Genomic DNA, 19,209 nt, shown 5'->3' on the forward strand with positions numbered 1-19,209 from the left:
GTCAGGTTCCCAGGGACAGATAATTTTGGCACCCCACCCCAAATGTCACACTACTAAATATCTAAGCCAACTACTAATCCAGTGAATGTGGAACCTCTAACTCAAACAAGTACCACCATCACTTAAGGTTAAGACTAGGTAAGACTGAATAATTTCTTGGTTCTAACAGTCTAAAGGGTGCTTCTAGGGTTTGCTACTAATTTCAGTTGTTGACCTAAAGTTGAATTTCATCAGTTTTATTAAGGATGGAAGACTTAGCTCTTCTGAAAAAAGTGGGCATCAAGGCAGAAGTTTATAATCTCTCAAAGAAACTTCACATAAATGATTTAAATTAATCTTTAAGCCTCAGGAGATAAAGAAAAACAACCAATCACTAGAATAAAATAAAAATTCATACAGAAGTTTAACAGGTTATTCTGAGTAGACCAAAACCAGTAACCCTATACACAATCAGAAAAAAAATGGTTAAAATCAAAAGAAAGAACATGAACAAACAGACCTGACTAGACAGAGCTTAGGCTAATATAGGGAACAGTACCATACTGGAAATAGTCTACTGCTGTCCTCTGATACTATTAGAGTTTGTTTTCTAACTCTAAAAACGTTGCATATCACCAACAATAAAAGCAGAATACTTAGGTTCTCAGTATCTCTCACAAATTTAAACCAGAGCAGAAGGAATTAGAGGGCATGCATTAGAGAAGACTGAGGTAGATGCTGTTTTTCACAGGTATATTAACAGGCTCACAGAGCTTAACTGACCTTTGATTAGCAAGTGATACAGCTGGGACTCAAACTTGGTTCTCCTGAAGCCAAAATAATGTTAACATAGTTTTGAAGATGTGTACTCTAACATCCTAACACTCTAAAATGTTCTGGGAATTCTAGAAATAGTTTAATTTCATTGTTTATATGAGGAGAAACGAGGTTAAGTCAAAAGCCAACAAACAAAGGTTTTCTTACTAGGCCCATTAAAAGAGATACACTGAAAAAGGCTGATCTCACATATTCAGGAATTAGGAAAGCAATGGAGTTAAGGTGCACTCTTCTAAAAGGCTACAGAGGCTCAATGAATCTGGGATGCCTACAGAGTTATGAGGGCAAACCCTTAAGATAACAGAGAAAAACATACAAGATCAACCATGCAAGTTCACTCCAAGAGGAACATACTGTTGTCTTTAGTGCCCTGCTCCATAAGACAACCCCCACACTATGAAAGGATATACCATTTTAAAGGAACGCCAAATGAACTCCATAGTTCTGGGGAAGGTGTGAATAAAGTTCACTTTAAGCACAGAGACACTACTGAGGGTCATTCTATAAGCTGCTGTCATAGGAAATCAATTAAGTCTCGGGCAGATAACATGACTTCTTAAATATGTGACAATCGTCCACTGACGATTTGGGGAAAGGGCAGCACAGATGCGATGAGTTCCTGGTCATAGGAACTTTCCAATATACCTTTCCAATCTTACATGCTCTGACGAAGGGTTACAATGATCACTCTTCACCATCATACTTTAAAGTACCTACTTCAAAAGGGTAGTCCAGATTCAACTACTACCAGTCTTGAAACAAGTACAAACACACCAAGAGGTCACAATAAGATGATCCTGGCAATGACGAAGAAAAGGAGAATAAAATTTGGTCAAGTCAGGGTGACTGGACCTTCATCTTCACCGTTAAGCAAAAGAACATATGCCTGGTATACTAACCTGAAAGTTACTATTTCTCTTCAAGGAGAGATTTGGATCTAAGTTACCATCCACCCCTCACTCTCCACATGACAGCAGCAACAAAACCTGTCTACTAAATCAGTATACCATGTGTGATTTTTTTTAAAGCAAAACCAAATAAATGAATATAAAAATATGCATTACTGTTGTTCATTTTCATATTTAGACAAAATTTTTTAATTAATAAAATCACAAAGTAGAGGACACCACTAAACAATTCAATTTTAATCCTCCCCCTTCTTATTTATGTTTTCCTCTTTACTCTTGCAACCTGTTAAAAAAGGTGCATGGCTTAATAAAAGTCAGAGGTCGGTGATGTCTCCAGAGGGAAAGTTTGCCACAGTTCCTCAGTACAACCTGCAACTTTAAAAACATGGTCTCCCTTTCTTCTAACTTTAGGTCTACAGTAATTATAAGACGTTTATTTTAACCATGAGATCCATTTAGAATTTAGTAAAAAATTATTTTGCATAAGAAACCCATGAGGAAGTCAGGCTATATGATAGGAAAGATAGCGAATATAACTGCCATGTACTGAAAACTCTGAAACATTTACATTTTTAAATGTAAAGCATATTTTCACTATAAAACCAAGAAAGGGGGAAGGAATGAGTGTTATAGCCTCAGCTTCATACTAGGGAGTATCAAAGAGGATTACTTTATGGTCCCTTGTCTTCCAGGAACTTGTAAATCTGAGGAACAAAATAAAGTTACTAAAGTATGTGAAACCTGATTAAAGGATAAAAATAGGATTCAATGGAAGAATCTTTTTATAAAGGCAAAATTTCAGCTGGGCCTTAAAGAAAAGAGAAAAAGTAGGCAGTATAGGCACAGCACTTGGGAAAGAAAAGAAATGGGAATGGTACATGATGGAGATCTCAATGTATACTTGATAAAATTCTTCAACATTCTTGGTTTTAAAACATTCCTTAACAATGGAAAGGTCTTCATTAACATTAAAAAGATATCTCTTCATAAATGTTATAAAAAGAAATCTCTCAACCAAATATGTAAAGTTAATGGTAAAAGACTAGATATATCTGCATTGATGTCAAGAACAAGACAAGGATGCCTATAATCAGTACTATTACTTTAAATTGTTCCAAAAACAATCCATCTAAATAACAGATATAAATACTGAAAATGAGATTTAAATGAGAGAAATAGCTGAAAACACAAGACAGAAACAGACTGTAGACAAGCAAGGCAAGAAAAAGCAGTTTAATGAAAGTGGTATTTTTAAAAGACCTACTTATCAGACACATACAGGCAGATTAGATGGAGTAGCAACTAAATAAAGGAAGATCATCACATAGTAAGTCAAGCCCTCCAGAATAAAAGTGAGTATCTCTTAAAATAAGGTCATATAAAAGTATCTCCAGACCCACCTAGCTAAACATAGGTTCCATTTGTTGATGGAGCAGTTTTCATCCTGCACTGAACAGCGGGATAGTCAATAATCTATAATACTGCTAATAATAGATTTATATTTTTAGAACCAGCATAAGTCAAGTCATAATATACAGCTGTCAAGCCACTGTTACCTGGTCATTTACTTGTCCCTCATCCCCTTTCATCATTCTCTGATACTTAACTGCACCCCAGCCTTCAGCTGACTTCCAACCTCATATAGGAAACAGGAACTACTTAGCATATATAACTAGCTTTCTTAACTTCCTTATTTGTGTTTGTGCTACTACATTCCTCTTCTACACTATGTCTTTTCTTCTAATAAGATCCTCTACAATATGGTCAAATCTTTCAATAAAACGGAATGTGATATGGCACAATAATAAAAGGGCTTTATATGAGTTCTACAGGAAGTCAACAAATTTGACCTTGATGAGAATACCCTGATTATATTTAGGGATGCCTACATTTCACTCTTGTCAACCAATGTTGAAATATATTTTTGAAACAATCAGCAATTTCATAATTTTGGTTCAAATTCACAAATGAAATATTTGTTTTTGTTTACTGGCTTATTATTTTGACAAGACTAATATTAACAACAGGAAAAAATACTAGTACTCCTATAATATAGGATGTCATTACTTGTTATCTGGAATGATGAGTATGATACATTCTACTAAATGAAATGTTTCAATTAAACAATCCTCAAAGAAGATTAAATATAAATCTCCCTTTGAAAATTTGTAAGATCCTTTATAATCTTTTACCTCAAACAATAATTAGAAACTTTACTGATCACTATATGGTAAATGGTAATATATGCAACATCGTTATAGGTTCCATGATTATCAACTTTTTAAAGTTTAAAAAACAGCAAAACCTCAACACTTAGTTGGATAAAAGCAGTGTATTAAAAAGTCTATGTTTAAATATATATTTACTTTTAAAGTTAATACAAATATATAGCTGTTTTTAAAAATATAAAAACTGAAAATTGCATACAATTCATTCACGTATTTTGCTTTTGTTGCCAGTATGAAGAAAATTCTAATTCACAGAGGTAAGTAATGCAAACAGTTAACCAGATTTAAAAAGTTCGACTTTCAGTCTCAGAATATTCTGCAATTAAACTGAATCAGAAGATATTTTAAAAAGCAGGAAATACCTTCTTGAAAGCTAAAATATATCATTAACAAGATCTAAACATCGCTTATTCCTATTTACAGATCCTAAAGCCAGACAAGACATGTCCAAAACTTTAAACACTAAAATTATTTATAATAGGATACTGCCATAATACAAAGTATTGTGTCCATGCCTTTACAACTATTCACAACATAACAATGTGCATATGTACCAGAGACTTGTCAGACTGCTAACTCAACTCCATGAACACATACATGTTGCTGCAGTGTACTCTCATGTAGGATTTTAAGTGTATAGTACGAAAGTGCAGACCTTTACTTTTTTTTAAAGGCCAGAGCAAAACCACTTTCTTCTAATCACTGCTATACATACATGTTCATACATACATAGATGTGTACGTATATATAATGTTCAAATGTATGCGCAAGAGAAACTCAAACACCTCAACTGCAGAGGTTAGTTCATTAAAGCAAAACACAGATTTAAAATATTTTACAGTATGAAAGGACATGGCAGAACCTTAAATGCATATTGCTAGGAAGTCATTCTAAAAGGTCTACGTACTGTATGATTCCAACGTTCTGTTTATGACAAAACAGTACAAACAGTAAAAAGATCAGTGGTTGACAGGGGTTCAGAGAGGGAGGGATAGACAAATATGTGGAGCATAGGGGATTTTTAGAACAGTGTAACTATCTATAGATAAAGCAGGATTTAAGAGAAAATCAAAGAAAATGAGTTTTACATGTGCTGACCGAACTATCTAACAGAAATAAAAAATTATCCATAAAGGGCTAATTAGAGATCTATTAGGGAGGTCATAGGCTCACCTGAGGAGGATGTGGAAGGCTGAGAGGCAAAGGATTGTACTAGTATGGTAGAAAGGTATTCTACGACCGCACAAATGCAAGCTATTCCAGCTCAGTCATTCTTTCCCACAAATAGAACTGTCCTCAAAGATGATCAGTAAGAAGCAAGAATGAAATATAGGATTCATGCAGATTTCCTTAAGAAGAAAAAAGTTAACGAAGCAAGTAACAGAAAAGAAAGCATGTGTTATTAAGGAAAAATAACCCCAGAAGAAGCAGAAAATTATAGATGAATACTCTATACTCTCAAAGAAACCTAAAGTAAAATAAAACCAAAAAGGGATAAAAGGAATCCTAAAAGACATGATATGATATAACCAAATATAATAAAAGAAAATATGCCCAAATTAAAGAACATCCAAAATCTAGTTTGGTGAACATGAAGATAAGAGAAAAAATACTATGGATTGGCAGGCAGAAAAGCAAGGAGAAATATCTGGCTGACCTAAAACTTCTCCATTGCAACCTATGATGCTAAAGAATATTAAATATCTATAGTTTTATTGTTTAAAAAAAACAAAATTCTTTTTTATTTACATAAAAAATACATTTACCTTATGAAATACTGAGACAATACTGTCACAAATTTTCTTTATTCTACCTTGAACCAATCTCATTCTTTTCAGAGGCAACCACTGTTAACAATTTAGTATATCCTTTCCAGCTGAACTTTATCTGTGCATCCACACAAATATAGGCACAAAAGGAATATGTAACAGAGTTGAAAGGGGTTTGTAATATAAATGTATCATACCATCTTATTTAGCAATCTGATTATTTCACTTAACAATAGGGACCCTGGAGTTCTTTCTATGTAGTACATATAAATATAATATATTTAATATGTGCTATATTACATGTATTACCTATGTATTTAATATATATTAAAAATAGTATATTTTTAAACTACTACCTAGTATCTCAGAATGGATGTGCCATATTTAACATACCACTACTGATGAATCAACTTTTAGGTTGTTACCAATTTCTTACCACTGAAAACAATGCAACAAACATCCTTTTATACAGTAAGTCCTAAAGACATGTTTGCACATGTGCTAAAAAAGCTCTTTATAAATGTAACTTAGATCAAAGACTCCATATATATTTTAAAAGATATTGTGAAACTGACCTTTGAAGAAACTGTCACAACGCATACTCCCACCACCAGTGTCTGAAATAATTCATTTCCTCACACCTTTGCTAGCAAAGGTAATTTTTTCATTTTGGACAACCAGTTGGAGAACAAATTGTATCTTGGTTTTTTTTTTTTTTAGATGATGTTAAACATTATTTCATGTTTACTGGCTAATTTTTTTTTTTTTTTTTTGTGAATGGCCTTAGTAGTATCTTTTTCTCATTTTTCTGCTGGTTGTGATAATTTGTAGCATTTGGGGTTTCTTTACATATTCTAGATGTCATTCCTTTGTTACATGTGTTGCAAATATTTTCCCTAGCTGGTCACTTGTATTTTAATTTTGTTTGAGGTCTTTCTTCACACAGAAATTTCTGTATGAAGTCAAATTTCATTCTGATAAGTCAAGTTCACCAATTTTTCTTTTGGTTTCCACATTTAATATCTTTAGAAAGTCTTTCCCTTTCAAAAGGCTGTATTTTCTTCTGTTTTTATGTTGTTATTTTGTGTTTAACATTTGGGCTTTTACTTCATCTGGAGTCAAGTTTATTTAGTACAACCTGCTCTACTAATGCTATTTGCTAAATGGTACATCTTTCCCTATTGATGTGAAATGATACCTTTATCATATGCTAAATTTCCATAAATAAATTGTCCTGTCTTTGAACTTTATTAGTTCTCTCAACCTATTTGACTACTTTACAGCAGTTTACTTACTAGCTTTACACTAATGTTTGAATATCTGGTACAATTAGATTCTTTCTCGATAATCCTTTAAAATTTTTTAACTGTTTTTCTTTTCCAGATGAATTTTAGAATCAAGCTGGTTAAATTCATGAAAAACAAATTTGTCTGAATTTTTATTAGGAGTATATTTAATTTTACTAATAATTTGAGAATTCTGACATCTTTCTATTTTTCACTTTATTCATCAGAACCAGGGTAAGGAAATCTTTTCTACTACTTTTTCCAATAACAAAAACAATTTATTTCTGTATGCTATCTTATTTCTGGCCACCATACTAATTACAATAATTCTAACTGTTAATTATTTTCAGTTTTCTATGTAGATACTATCGACTACCAATAAGTTTTGCCTCTTCTGTCCCAACAGTTCTACCTAGTTCTTTTTGTTGCCTTACTGCATTGGCTGGAATTTTAAATACAAGTTTTAATGGTAGCAGAAATATGGAAACAGAACCTATTCTTGACCTTTGTGGGAATGCACCTAATATTTCGAAATATTTGCTGTAAATTTCTGGCAGAGACCCTTAATCAAGTTAAGAAAGTATCCTATTCCTTATTTTTCAGAAAAAAAATTATCAGGAATAAGTATTAAAAATACGATTTCAGTAACTTTTGAATTGGTCAAATGGCTTTTCTATTAATATAATAATTACATTAATAGGTTTATTAATGTTAAAAATCTTTATGTTCTTGAACTAAATCAAACTTGGCCATGATTAGCTTTTTTCATGTGCTAGTGGATTCAACTATTATATTATTTAGTGTCCATTCATCTGTGTTCATATTAAAAATTAGCCTGTAATATTCTTTTTCTTTTTCCTTTTTGCTTAGTGTTGCTATCAGGGTTATTCTAGCCTAAAATGAGATTGTAAGTTTTCTATCTCTATGTTCTGGAAGAGATAATATAATCTGGCAAATTACTGGTCCTTAAAGACTCAACAGAATTAAGAGTCTAGGCTTGACAACTGTCTGGACTTGAAGTCTGTAATTTTCTTTATAATTTCCTCTATAGTTACTGATCTATTCAAGTTTCCTACTTCTTCCTTAACCAGTTTTATTATATACATTTTCCTAGAAAATCACCCACATCATTTATATTTTCAAATAGAACAGAACAGTCTCATAATTTTGAAAATCACCTGTTCATTTTATGTTGCCTTTCTTGTTACTATATTGTTCATTTGTCTTCTCTTTTTATTAATCGGTTTCATCTATTTCATAGTCTTTTTAAAAAGCCAGTATTTAATTTTACCGATCAAGTTTGCCAGGTTTTATTTTCTATTTATTAATTTCTGCTTTAATTCATTATCAATTCTTTCTCTCTGCTTCCTTTGCATTTATTTTTTCTTATTCTTGAATTAAATGTATAGTTCATTTCTGATCTTTGCTTTTTAAAGATTCATTAAAGACTAGCTAATGTTCTGTATGCTGTGTTGGCTACATCCCACAGGTCTTTGTTAGGAGAACCCTCATTATTATTGATTTCTTTACTTCCAGTTTCATTTTGAACTCTTAATTCCAGTTGTTAAAAGTACATTTTTAAATGTCCATGTGGATAGGTTTCTCTTAGCTCTCTTTTAACAATTACTTTTAAATAATATTTAATTTTTCAGTTATTGTTGGCATACAACATATTAGTTTCAGGTGTACAACACAGTGACTAGACATCTATTAACTCAAAAGTTGATCGACCCAATAAATTTAGTGCCCCTTTGACACCATACAGTTATTACAGTATTTTGACTATATTCCTTATGTTACACTTTATGTTTCCATGACTATTTTCTAACTACAAATTTGTATTTCTCAATCTCATCCCATTTTTCACCAGCCCCTCAACCACCCTTCTATCTGGTAACCCTCAAAATGTTCTCAGTATGTGTTTTTTGTCTGTTCTTTAGATTCCACATGTAACGTGCAATCATATGGCATTTATCTTCCTATATCTGACCTATTCCACTCAGCATAGTAACCTCTAGAATCATCATGAAATCTATTCTTCCATCCCATTACTTTTAGTCTTTGTCTTTTAATATGAAGTGAGTCTCTTGTGGGCAGCATATGTAAGGGTCTTGTTTTCTTATCCAATTCAGCCGTTTATTTTTTATTTGAAATACTTGTTGATACATATGTAGTTACTGCCATTCTTTGTTCATATTTTTTGACACTTTTTTTTCTCCTGAAAGAAGTCCCTCCAACATTTTCTGTAATACTGGCTTGGTGGTGGTGAACTCCTTTAGCTTTTTCTTGTCTGGGAATCTCTTTATCTGTCCTTTGAGTCTCCATAACTTTGCTAGGTAATCTTGGTTCTAACTACTGGGTTTTTATCACTTGGATTATTTTGTGCCCAAGCCCTTCTGATCTGCAAAGTTTCTGTTGAGAAACTGTCTGACAGTCTTATGGGAACTCCCTTGTAGGTAACTAATTGTTTTTCTCTTGCTGCTTTAAAGATTCTCTCTTTGTATCTAACCTTTGGCATTTAAATCATGCTGTGTCTTGGTGTGGGCCTCTTTGGGTTCATCTTGTTTAAGACTCTCTGAATTTCCTGGGGTTGTATGTCTATTTCTTTCACCAGGTTAGGTAAATTTTCTATCATTACTTCTTCAAATAGGTTTTCAATTCCTTGCTCTCGCTTCTACTTCTGGAACCCCTATTGTTTGCTTGATGCTAGAACTTCGTTTTTTAGATTCTTTTTTCTTGCTGCTATTCTGTTTGGGTGTCCTCCGCTATTCCATCCTTTATATCACTGATTCGATCCTCTACTTCAACTCTCAAGATTCCTTCTAATGTACTCTTCATCTCAGATATTGTATTCTTCATTTCTGACTGGTTCGCTATTGTTTTCCATCTCCACTTTTTACGTTTTCTATCTCTTTGTTGAAATTCTGAGTTCATCAATTCTTCCCCTAAATTCACTGAGCATTAACTAGTGTTTAATAGCTCTGCATCTGGTAGATTGCGTGTCTCCATTTTGTTGCATTCTTTTTCTGGAACTTTGTTCTGTTCTTTCATATGAGACATGCTTCTTTGCCTCCACATTTTGGCTCCTCCCTGTCTGTTTCTATGTATCAGGTAGGGATACTAAGTCTCCAGGTCTTAGTAGAGTGGCTTTTTGCAGTAGGTGTCCTGTGGGGCCCAGTAACACAGTTCTGGGAAGGGTCCAATTGCGGACCTAGTTCAGCCACAGCCTGTGCACCTCCAGGGCCACCTGATAAGAGTAACCAAGCAATCCACAGATGGCTGCCACCCATGCTGGGTTTATAAGTGCCTTGAGAGGCCATGACAGAAACCAAGGTTGGCTGCTGCTAGTGCAGAGCTTGGAGCTGCTCGGCAAAAGGTATAGGGCATGCCGAGGCCAGATGCCGCTTCTATGGGTTTTGTGAGCCTTTGGGAGACTTCAGGAAAAGTCCACAGCATGGCCAAGACAGCTCATTTGTATGGCATAAACCATTGGAAGCAGGCTGGGTGGGCCTGCAAGTTGGGAGAGCTGGAGTCTCAGGGAATCACCTGAGTGGAGTGACCTATGTTTTCCAGGTTAACAGCAATTCAGATGTTGCAGCACCTGCGTCTGCAGGCTGGGAGGGCTCAACAAAGAAACAACGGATACTGCCAGCACTTCTCTCCTGGAGAAAGCCACCCCTCCAGCACTTGCCCTGAAGCCCAACAACTCAGCTCCTTCCTATACGTCTCTGGCACCCCTCCAGCAGCTGCACCAGCACAGGAACTGGAGTAAGCAAGTCCATCACCGAGTAAGCTGGGAATAGGCCCTTTTAAGAAAAATATCTGACAGCACTGCCACCCTGAACATGCCCGATCTCGTCTGACCTCAGAAGCAAGCAGGGTAGGGTCCAGTTAGTACTTGGATGGGAGACCACTTAGGAAGACTCGGTGCTGTAGGTGAAAGAAAGAAAGAAAAGAAAGAGAGAGAAAGAGAAAGAGAAAAAGAGAGAAAGAAAGAGAGAAAGAGAGAGAGAGAGAAAAGAAAAGAAAAAGAAAAGAAAAGAAAAGAAAAGAAAAGAAAAGAAAAGAAAGAACAGAAAAGAAGGAAAGGGGAATGGGCCGTGAAATGGAATGGAACGGATTCAGGACGGAAGTGCAGGAAAGGAAGGAAAAACCGTACTTCCATTCTGTCCCATTCACTGCCCTCCCTCCCTTCCCCTCCCCCCCTCCCTTCCGGAAAGTCCCCCCAACCGCCTAAGGATTCCCTTCACCAGAAAGCCCCCGTCCCTTACCGCCCCTCCCTTGGAAAGGAAAGGAAAGGAAAGAAAGGAAAACGTCTGCAACTCGTGCAGCCCTTCACCTCACTCAGCTGCAGCTCCCTTGGTTTTCACAGCCAGAAGTTGTAGGGATTTCTCTTCTTGGAGCTGGAACCCTGGGCTGGGGAGCCCAGTGTGGGAATGGGACCTCTCAACTCTTCAGGTGGAGCAAGGGGCTCTACAGCCAAGATAGCTCTCTTAATTCTCGATCGCCACACGTGGTTGTGGAACTGGGCTGGTTCGCATCTCCACCCCTCCTACCACTTTGAGGTGACCTGGTATTTTTGTCCTAGTTGTAGGCTTCTGTTCAGCCAGACCTCAGGTGAGTTCTGTGTGCTGGTTGCTCTATAATTTTGTTAAAATTCTAATATGGTAGCAAGAGGAGGCATGCACAGCCTCTACTTTCTATGCCATCTTGACAAGTCCATCTAATTTTCATTTTTATTCCATTATGGTCAGCAATGAGGTCTATGTGATTTCTGCTTTCTTGAATTTCAGAGCATGGCAATACTCTAAGTAGGAAAACGTAGCCTAATAATTATTTATCTAACTTTTTACTTGTTACTCATTTATAGGAGCAAGGAAAAAATTATTCCCTAGTTTGCAAAGGACTCGGGAGGTCCATTTATGAGACCACTTTGAAAAAGGTAGATAATAACAAAATCCGCCCAACCAACAGAGTAATCAAAATAAGAACATAAGAATGGTCCAAACTCAGCAAATTGTACACATTAAATATGTGCAGGGTACCAATTATACTTCAATAAGCTATTTAAAAAAGAATACAAGAATGGGAAAGTTGTGGCACAAAAGGTGAGCGACAAATCAAGCCGAGTGCAAATATTACGCACCAGGACAACATAAAAATCCTTATCTTTCTTGGGGCGGGGGGGGGGGGGGAGGAGATCAATGGGCAAAATTTGATAAAGTAATAGAAATTTAAATTCATTTTGTTAAAAGTAACTAACAAACGACCTAACAACAGACAACACCATTTCCAAATTCACATAAGAGGTGTAATAACAGTTTGTAAAATACAATTCTATTTTATAAATCTAAGAAAAAAAGATATTCATGAAATTTTTATAAATACATGAAAAATATCTGAAAAAATAATATGATAGAGAGGTAATGGTGGCCACCTTTGAAAGTGGAACTGAGAAACCAAGGAGGGGGTAATGTTTACAGTTTGACCTGTATAAATTTTGGTAATAGAATTCTGTTTAATGAATAACAACCTTAAAATTAGAAAAATGGTTCTGTCTATATTACTAGTCAGGAAAGTGGATAATTTTTCACCTTCTTTAATCCACCCCTGACCCATGGATGTTGCCATTTCCCCTTAAGAACTGGATCTCTGAAGGTGGGGTATTCCCTCCCACACGCACCCAGGGACTGGTGCTCACTGGGGTATGGTCTGTGGCTCCACCTGGGGCACGAACCCAGGATCTTCTACATGCAAAGCAGACGCGTGCTAAACACTACACTATGGAGCCACCCCCAGGAAACTAGATAATTTTAATTTCGCCAATCTTCAATTTACCTATAAAATAAAATTGTCATAGTCATATAAATGTTTTTTATATTATTCATATTCCTATATCTCAGAGCAGTTCAAAGAAAGCAGGCAATACTCGTTTACTGAGTTGAATCGTATTTAGTAGTACTATTGCTAAAATTACCTCTTTCAAATATGTAAAAATTCTTTTCATTTCTGCCCCAAAAAGAATTTCATAGGCTAACTGCTATCCAACCAATTAGAAATGCTATAATGTTATAAAGGCAAACTGGTCTTACTTTTAAGAGGTACATAAACATTTGCTTCTTTCCATCACAGTAAATATTCATATTATTTTTGAAAATAGAAGAAAAAGCCAAATCTTCATTTTATTTCCTTACTAAAAACTGGAAGACACTAAATCTATTTCTCAAACTTACACTTAGATCTATAAGACAAAGGTTTTACTTGAGCCCTAAGTCAACTCTTATCTAAAATTTTCTACAAATTTAGCCACCTGAAATTAGGTTTTTCTCTTCTCAATTTGTATCCAAATTGAAAGCTGTATTTTTGGCCATAATGCTTAAATATTCATTCTGAGTATGAGGGTAAAATGCATGACTTGCATGCAGTAAGCTCACACAAGACATCTAAAAGAAAAAGATCTGAATTGACTTAGAAGCAATAATCAAAAACCAGATATACCTTTAGTAATATAAAAGTACATATGCAAAGTTATTTATATTACAATATTATTTATAATTACAAAAGAGTGGAAACCACATAAATGTTCAAATACTGAAGAAACAATGGCATGTGCGCAGTGGAGTGCTATTTAGCTGTTAAAAAAAAAAAGAGGAGGATCTCTATGAACTGATATGGATTTCCAGAAGATACTGCTAGGTGAAAAACAGCAAAGTACAAAAGAGCACATATGGTATGCTGCCACCTTTTATTTAAGAAAGAAAGGAGAAACAAGAAATACATATATTTCTTACCTTTATAAAATAATGAGGCTGGCTCTTACAAAGGGTAAGAGTAGTAGCTTTAGAAGGAATTCAGAAGAGAATAACACTTCTAGTACACATTTCTGAATAATCATCTATATATTCACTATATATTAAATTAACAAGGACGAAAAGGGAAGACAACTGGAAAACTAGAACAGATGAACCACACTGTATCTCAAACGAATAATATAACCACACAAAGAAGGAAAAATACAAAACTAATCCAAATAACCTTATGAACAGTACAGTAAGCCCTCACTTAACATCATCAACAGGTTCTTGAAACTGTGGTAAAATGACAGATAATGAAACCAATTTTACCATAGGCTAATTGACTGACATAAAACAAAAGTTCCCATGGCATTTCATCAACAATGACACGAAGAAATGACAATGCTGAACTAAACAATGTCATTTGAGTACCTGCTATATTTGACTACATACTCTGTCTTTTGCAATGTATAGGGGGAGAACTGCACACAAATTCTGAACCCTTTCCAGAAGGTTTGTTTTTTTAAAGTGGTATGAGCATAACATTTCTGAAACTATTTTAGGAGTATTACAGGATTAAGCAAATGAATCAATATACTGATACTGTTGAGAGTCAAGGTCTCACTACAGAAGAGAGATACAAATATGGCAGAGGGGAAGAGAAGTAAGAACCTTGTGGGAACAGACTGTAATTAAACTATTAGTATAGATCAATGATTTCTAAAATATGTATGTGTACATGTGTATGTATATATCAATGGTTCTCAATTGGGGGATATTTTCCCCGCATCACCACCCCAGAAGACACTGACAATTTCTGGAGACATTTCTGATTGTGGCTTCTACTGGGTAGAGGCCAGGGATGTTGCTAAACCACCGATAGTGTACAGGACAGCCTCCAGAAAAGAATTTTTAGCCCAAACTGTCAACAGTGCCAAGACTGAGAAACCTTAGTACATATGTATACCAAGGTGTCTGTACAGGTAGTTATACAAACATGTATTTCCTAGTTCTATCTACTTAAAGGGCCCAGAAGCAAAACAATCCACAGCAGCAATGTATATACTTAAGTGCTCGTATCTTGACTATTAATACCATTCCCCACTAAGAGGAACTAGGGCTCATTGGGGAAATGGCTGATTCTACAGTTAAGACAAGACTGGTACACAATAAGCCTGAACATCTTGTTAAGCTAGAAAGTAAGAAAGTGTGCATAAAAAATGACAGGGCCATATATAAAAGGCTCCTATGGGACAATATGGGACAATTTGAGCACCAAAACAGTAATGGTAATGAATGGTGAAACTACTGAAAATATAAGAACCCATGAGTTCATACCAATAATAAAAAGACAAATAAATAAAAAGGACAAAAAGGTCCCTTGATTATAGTAAAATGCTAAGTGCTGACTAGTAAATGAAGAAAGAATAATAGTGTTGAAAAGTCATTACCTCTCAACCATCCAGGGGGAAATATTTATAAGAAATAAGACTGTTCGCAGTCTTAAAGTGCCTCCTCACTTATTTGTTGAAAAGGAAGTAACAGAAACTATACAGCAGAGAAATCAAGCATCTTGACTGAGGGATCAAAATTAATATTATCATTTAAGGGCAGATAAACATTATGTATCTCTCTATATGATTTCCTGAGAATACAAAATAACTTATGCCGTATTCTGGCCAAGAATGCATAACCTGAATTTAATCATGAGGAAACAAATGTAAATAAGATCAAAGTAAAATGAGAAAAATGCTGTTCAAAAAGGGTGTGGAGGACTAGTCTTCAAAAATATCAATGTCATAAAAGATAAAAGTTTGAGATGAAATGTTCTAGATTATATGAGACTAAAGAGACAACAACTGAAAACAACACCTAATCCTGGATTGGATGGTGTACTAGAGAGAATTTTTAAAATGCTATAAAGAACATTATTGTTCTTTATAGTACTGTTTCAATGTTAAATTTACTGAAATCACTAACTGTACTGTGGTTTTATAGAAGAATATCCTTATTTTTAAGAACTGCACATTGAAATACCTGGGAGAAAGGTCCTTGACATATGCAACTTATTCTCAAATGGTTAGGAAAAAATATTGTATGTGTACATACACATACACAGCTACAGAGTGCAATGATAAAGCAAATAGTACAAAATGTTAACAATAGGTGAAAATGGATAAAATAAATATTAAGTATTCTTTGTACTAATCTTACAAATTTATAAATTTGAAATTATTTCCAAATAAAGTTTTTTAAAAGCCACAGGGAATTTTAGAAAAAATCTAGAACACGAAGCTAATTTTTTTCTACTATATCCTTCACCACAAAAATAGAATGCTATAAAATATGGGAAGCTATATAAGATACTATATAATAGCAGTGGTCAAGCCATTTTCATGCCTCTCTCATTAATGCATTTGTATTAAATATTACGTTAGCCACCTGATAAAGTTCAAATCTTATAACAGCCATTGGATAATAAAAAATACAAAGCAAGGGAATGGTCTTAGCAGCAATAACAAAAAAGCTTTCGTTTTCTAATACATGGATTCCAGACAAAAAAAAAATTTTAAACAGCTATGAAGCACCTATCTTCCAAATGAACATAATGCTTAAGACAAGCTTGAGGTTGAAACTTATCCCAACTTACTTGTTTGTTTTGCTTTAAACTTATATACAATAAGGCCACAAGGGTAAATGATGCTACGTCAAAGTAAGACCCAGTTTTAAAAAACCAATATTTGAACATTCATAACAACAGTTTTAATCAGAGACTAGATCCCCCAAAGCCATACTTTACTACTTTGTCCTTTATGAGAAGATTGAAAAAACACACACACACAAAACAGAAACTTACAGTTCATCTCGTTGTCTCTGGGACAGCACCATTTTGGCGATAATATCAAGCTTATCTGATATAGTGGTATGTCCTCTCCTTTGGGAAATCAAAAAGCTTTGCGATCCCTGGATTTACAGTCAAATGAGCCACTAAGTGGCTTCCACACAGGGGAAGAGGATTCTTTCACAAGTGAATTCAACCAGTAACCAGGAGATATTCAACAAGTAAGGTTCATTCCACCTAAGAAGAAAGAGAGAGAAAAGATTATTTCTTTCACTTAGAATTTAAATTCTTCTAAATTATTACTTGCAGTACACACTTTAGAAGATTAAGTTTATCGTCTACAACCATGCCACCCTGAACAAGCCCAATCGCGTCTGATCTTGGAAGCTAAGCAAGGTCGGGCATGGTTAGTACTTGGATGGGAGACCACCTAGGAAGACCAGGTGCTGTAGGCATAAAAAATAAGAGATTGTAAACTGACAAGATCCTTGCAATCTGTGAGGTCAACCAAGGGTTGCCTTGCCTAAAAAAAAAGAAATACACAAACATACACATAAAACAATTAACTTTATTGTGATGTTAATATGAATACTAGATATTTTCAACCTACTGTGAAAATGAATGCCAAAATATAAAGTGCTTTATGTATTTTAAATTATCTTTAGTTCACAATGTTTTACAAAAATGTTTTTTAAACTTACTTTCTAACATGTCACCTACCAGATATCTTTATATTAAATTTCAAATATTAAGTGAGACTGTAAATCTCACTTAAAGACAAAAAAAAATCAAATTTTATAATTTACAAAAAAGTATAATCTGAAAAAGGTATGACAGGGATTTCATAAACTGTCCATAAGCCAAAAGGTACCAACCATAACTGAAGTAACCTTCAAGAATATCAGGCACCAATAATTTTAGAATAGCTGATATATTTATAATGCAAATAAACTATTTGGGGATCTAATGTCCTTTTAACCAATATATCAAGGAATAATTTAATACTATTTCGATTTATTTTGTGTGCTTTAGAAGTATGTGTTTTAAAAATAAAAAATGGAACGACTACCCTAAATTCTATCTGCTCATATAGTAATCTAATTAACCTAGTTTTTAGATCATATTGCTTAATACTTCAGAGCCTTTTCCTTACACTTAAAACACTATAAAATATTTTAAAAGTCTCGAAATCAAGTTGATGAGAGTAAATGTAGTTAAAAATAAGAAAAATCAAGTTGCTTAAAGAGTTATTCTTCAAATCACCTATTTTACAAAAAAATTAGTTTGTCTTATCACATTGTATAAAAATAGCTACATGGAATTTACACTATATTTATGAAGTATATGTGATAATCTTACTTAAAATGCAGAGTACTAGTATATACAAAATTCAATTGGAAGGGACACTTCAAAGAAATAGGAAATTATCCTCCAAATGAAATGAAATCATCATCTAATGAAAGGCCTATGGGACCACCTATCAAGAGACACAACATGGACAGAGGAAACAAAGAGCGTTTTTTTAGTACCTTTTTCATGCCATGCCGGGCACTGGTGAATAAGCCAGTCTAAGAAAAATGAAAGAACAAACTCTGGTTTTAAATATGAACTCGGAGTCAAATTGTGAGCGCCCAAATGTTCCCAACGGTAGGGGCTAATTTTAATGGAGATGCTTCTCCACTGGGCAATTCTAGTAAATAAAATCAGGGATTTATTTTATGATCTTTAATGATTCTTCTAGCCTGGAGGCCAGCTAGCTCAAAATGAAAGCTGAAAATCATCACTACCACTCTGTCTAAATCCAGAGAAATATGACTGTCCGTAACAAATAAGGGACTGACACAAATACAATGGACAACCCAGAAAAATCATCCTTCCTTGGTGTTTTACCAACTCCTTAATTATTTAAGCCTCACTTTCCTAAGTCTTAGTTGTCACCAAGCCAAAGCATCTAGGGTCTCATATACTCTGACACTCTGATAAAGGTCACAGTGGGGTAAAGATTATATGATGGTGGTGACTATCTGGTCTACAAATACCTATTATCTGGGACAATGGTACTCCACTGACAATTATATAAATCAAAATGAAAAAGCAATAGGACAAAAATCCCTGTTTAATTAGGAAAAAATCCACTACATTATGTACACCATAGGGTAAAATTAATTATGGAGAGACTGCCTCTAGCCAAAAGAGCAAATCAATGTACAAGAATAACAACAGTACTGAAATACTAGGGATGATCTAGTGGTATACTGTAGAAGTTAATTTATTCATTCGACAAATATTTACAAAATATTTACTTTGTGTGCGCAAACTACCAGGTTCAATGAGGAAAAAGACCTGGTCTTTTCACCTAAGAAGTTACAGTTCATCAGAGGAGTCACTGAAACAGGCAACTGAAACTGTGAAAAGTATCACAAGTACTACCACATAGTGGGTGATGACTCAGGATGAAGTTGAGGTGGTTAGCAGGGGCCTGATCACAAAACAAGCTCAGGCCTTTACGATTTATCCTAGGGTCAATGGGAAGCCATTAGATAAGTTATTTAGAAAACTCACTCAC

At 34.6% G+C, this 19,209-nt stretch overlaps 1 protein-coding gene and 2 pseudogenes across 1 annotated transcript in view; 2 read left to right on the forward strand and 1 right to left on the reverse strand.

Moving 5' to 3' along the window:
• The window catches only part of PAFAH1B1 (platelet activating factor acetylhydrolase 1b regulatory subunit 1), a 67,257-nt gene that overhangs the window by 23,405 nt on the left and 24,643 nt on the right, over window positions 1-19,209 (reverse strand). Inside the window, exon 2 of the mRNA XM_016138890.2 lies at window positions 16,659-16,880. Within this exon, the coding sequence (XP_015994376.1) occupies window positions 16,659-16,690 (32 nt within the window). The 5' untranslated portion in view covers window positions 16,691-16,880. The remainder of the gene's footprint in view (window positions 1-16,658; window positions 16,881-19,209) is intronic.
• On the forward strand, window positions 10,829-10,946 carry LOC118604237 (annotated as a pseudogene).
• On the forward strand, window positions 16,980-17,098 carry LOC118604530 (annotated as a pseudogene).

Source organism: Rousettus aegyptiacus, unplaced genomic scaffold, assembly GCF_014176215.1.
Source record: "Rousettus aegyptiacus isolate mRouAeg1 unplaced genomic scaffold, mRouAeg1.p scaffold_m13_p_6, whole genome shotgun sequence".
In the NCBI taxonomy this organism is placed as follows: Eukaryota; Metazoa; Chordata; class Mammalia; order Chiroptera; family Pteropodidae; genus Rousettus; species Rousettus aegyptiacus.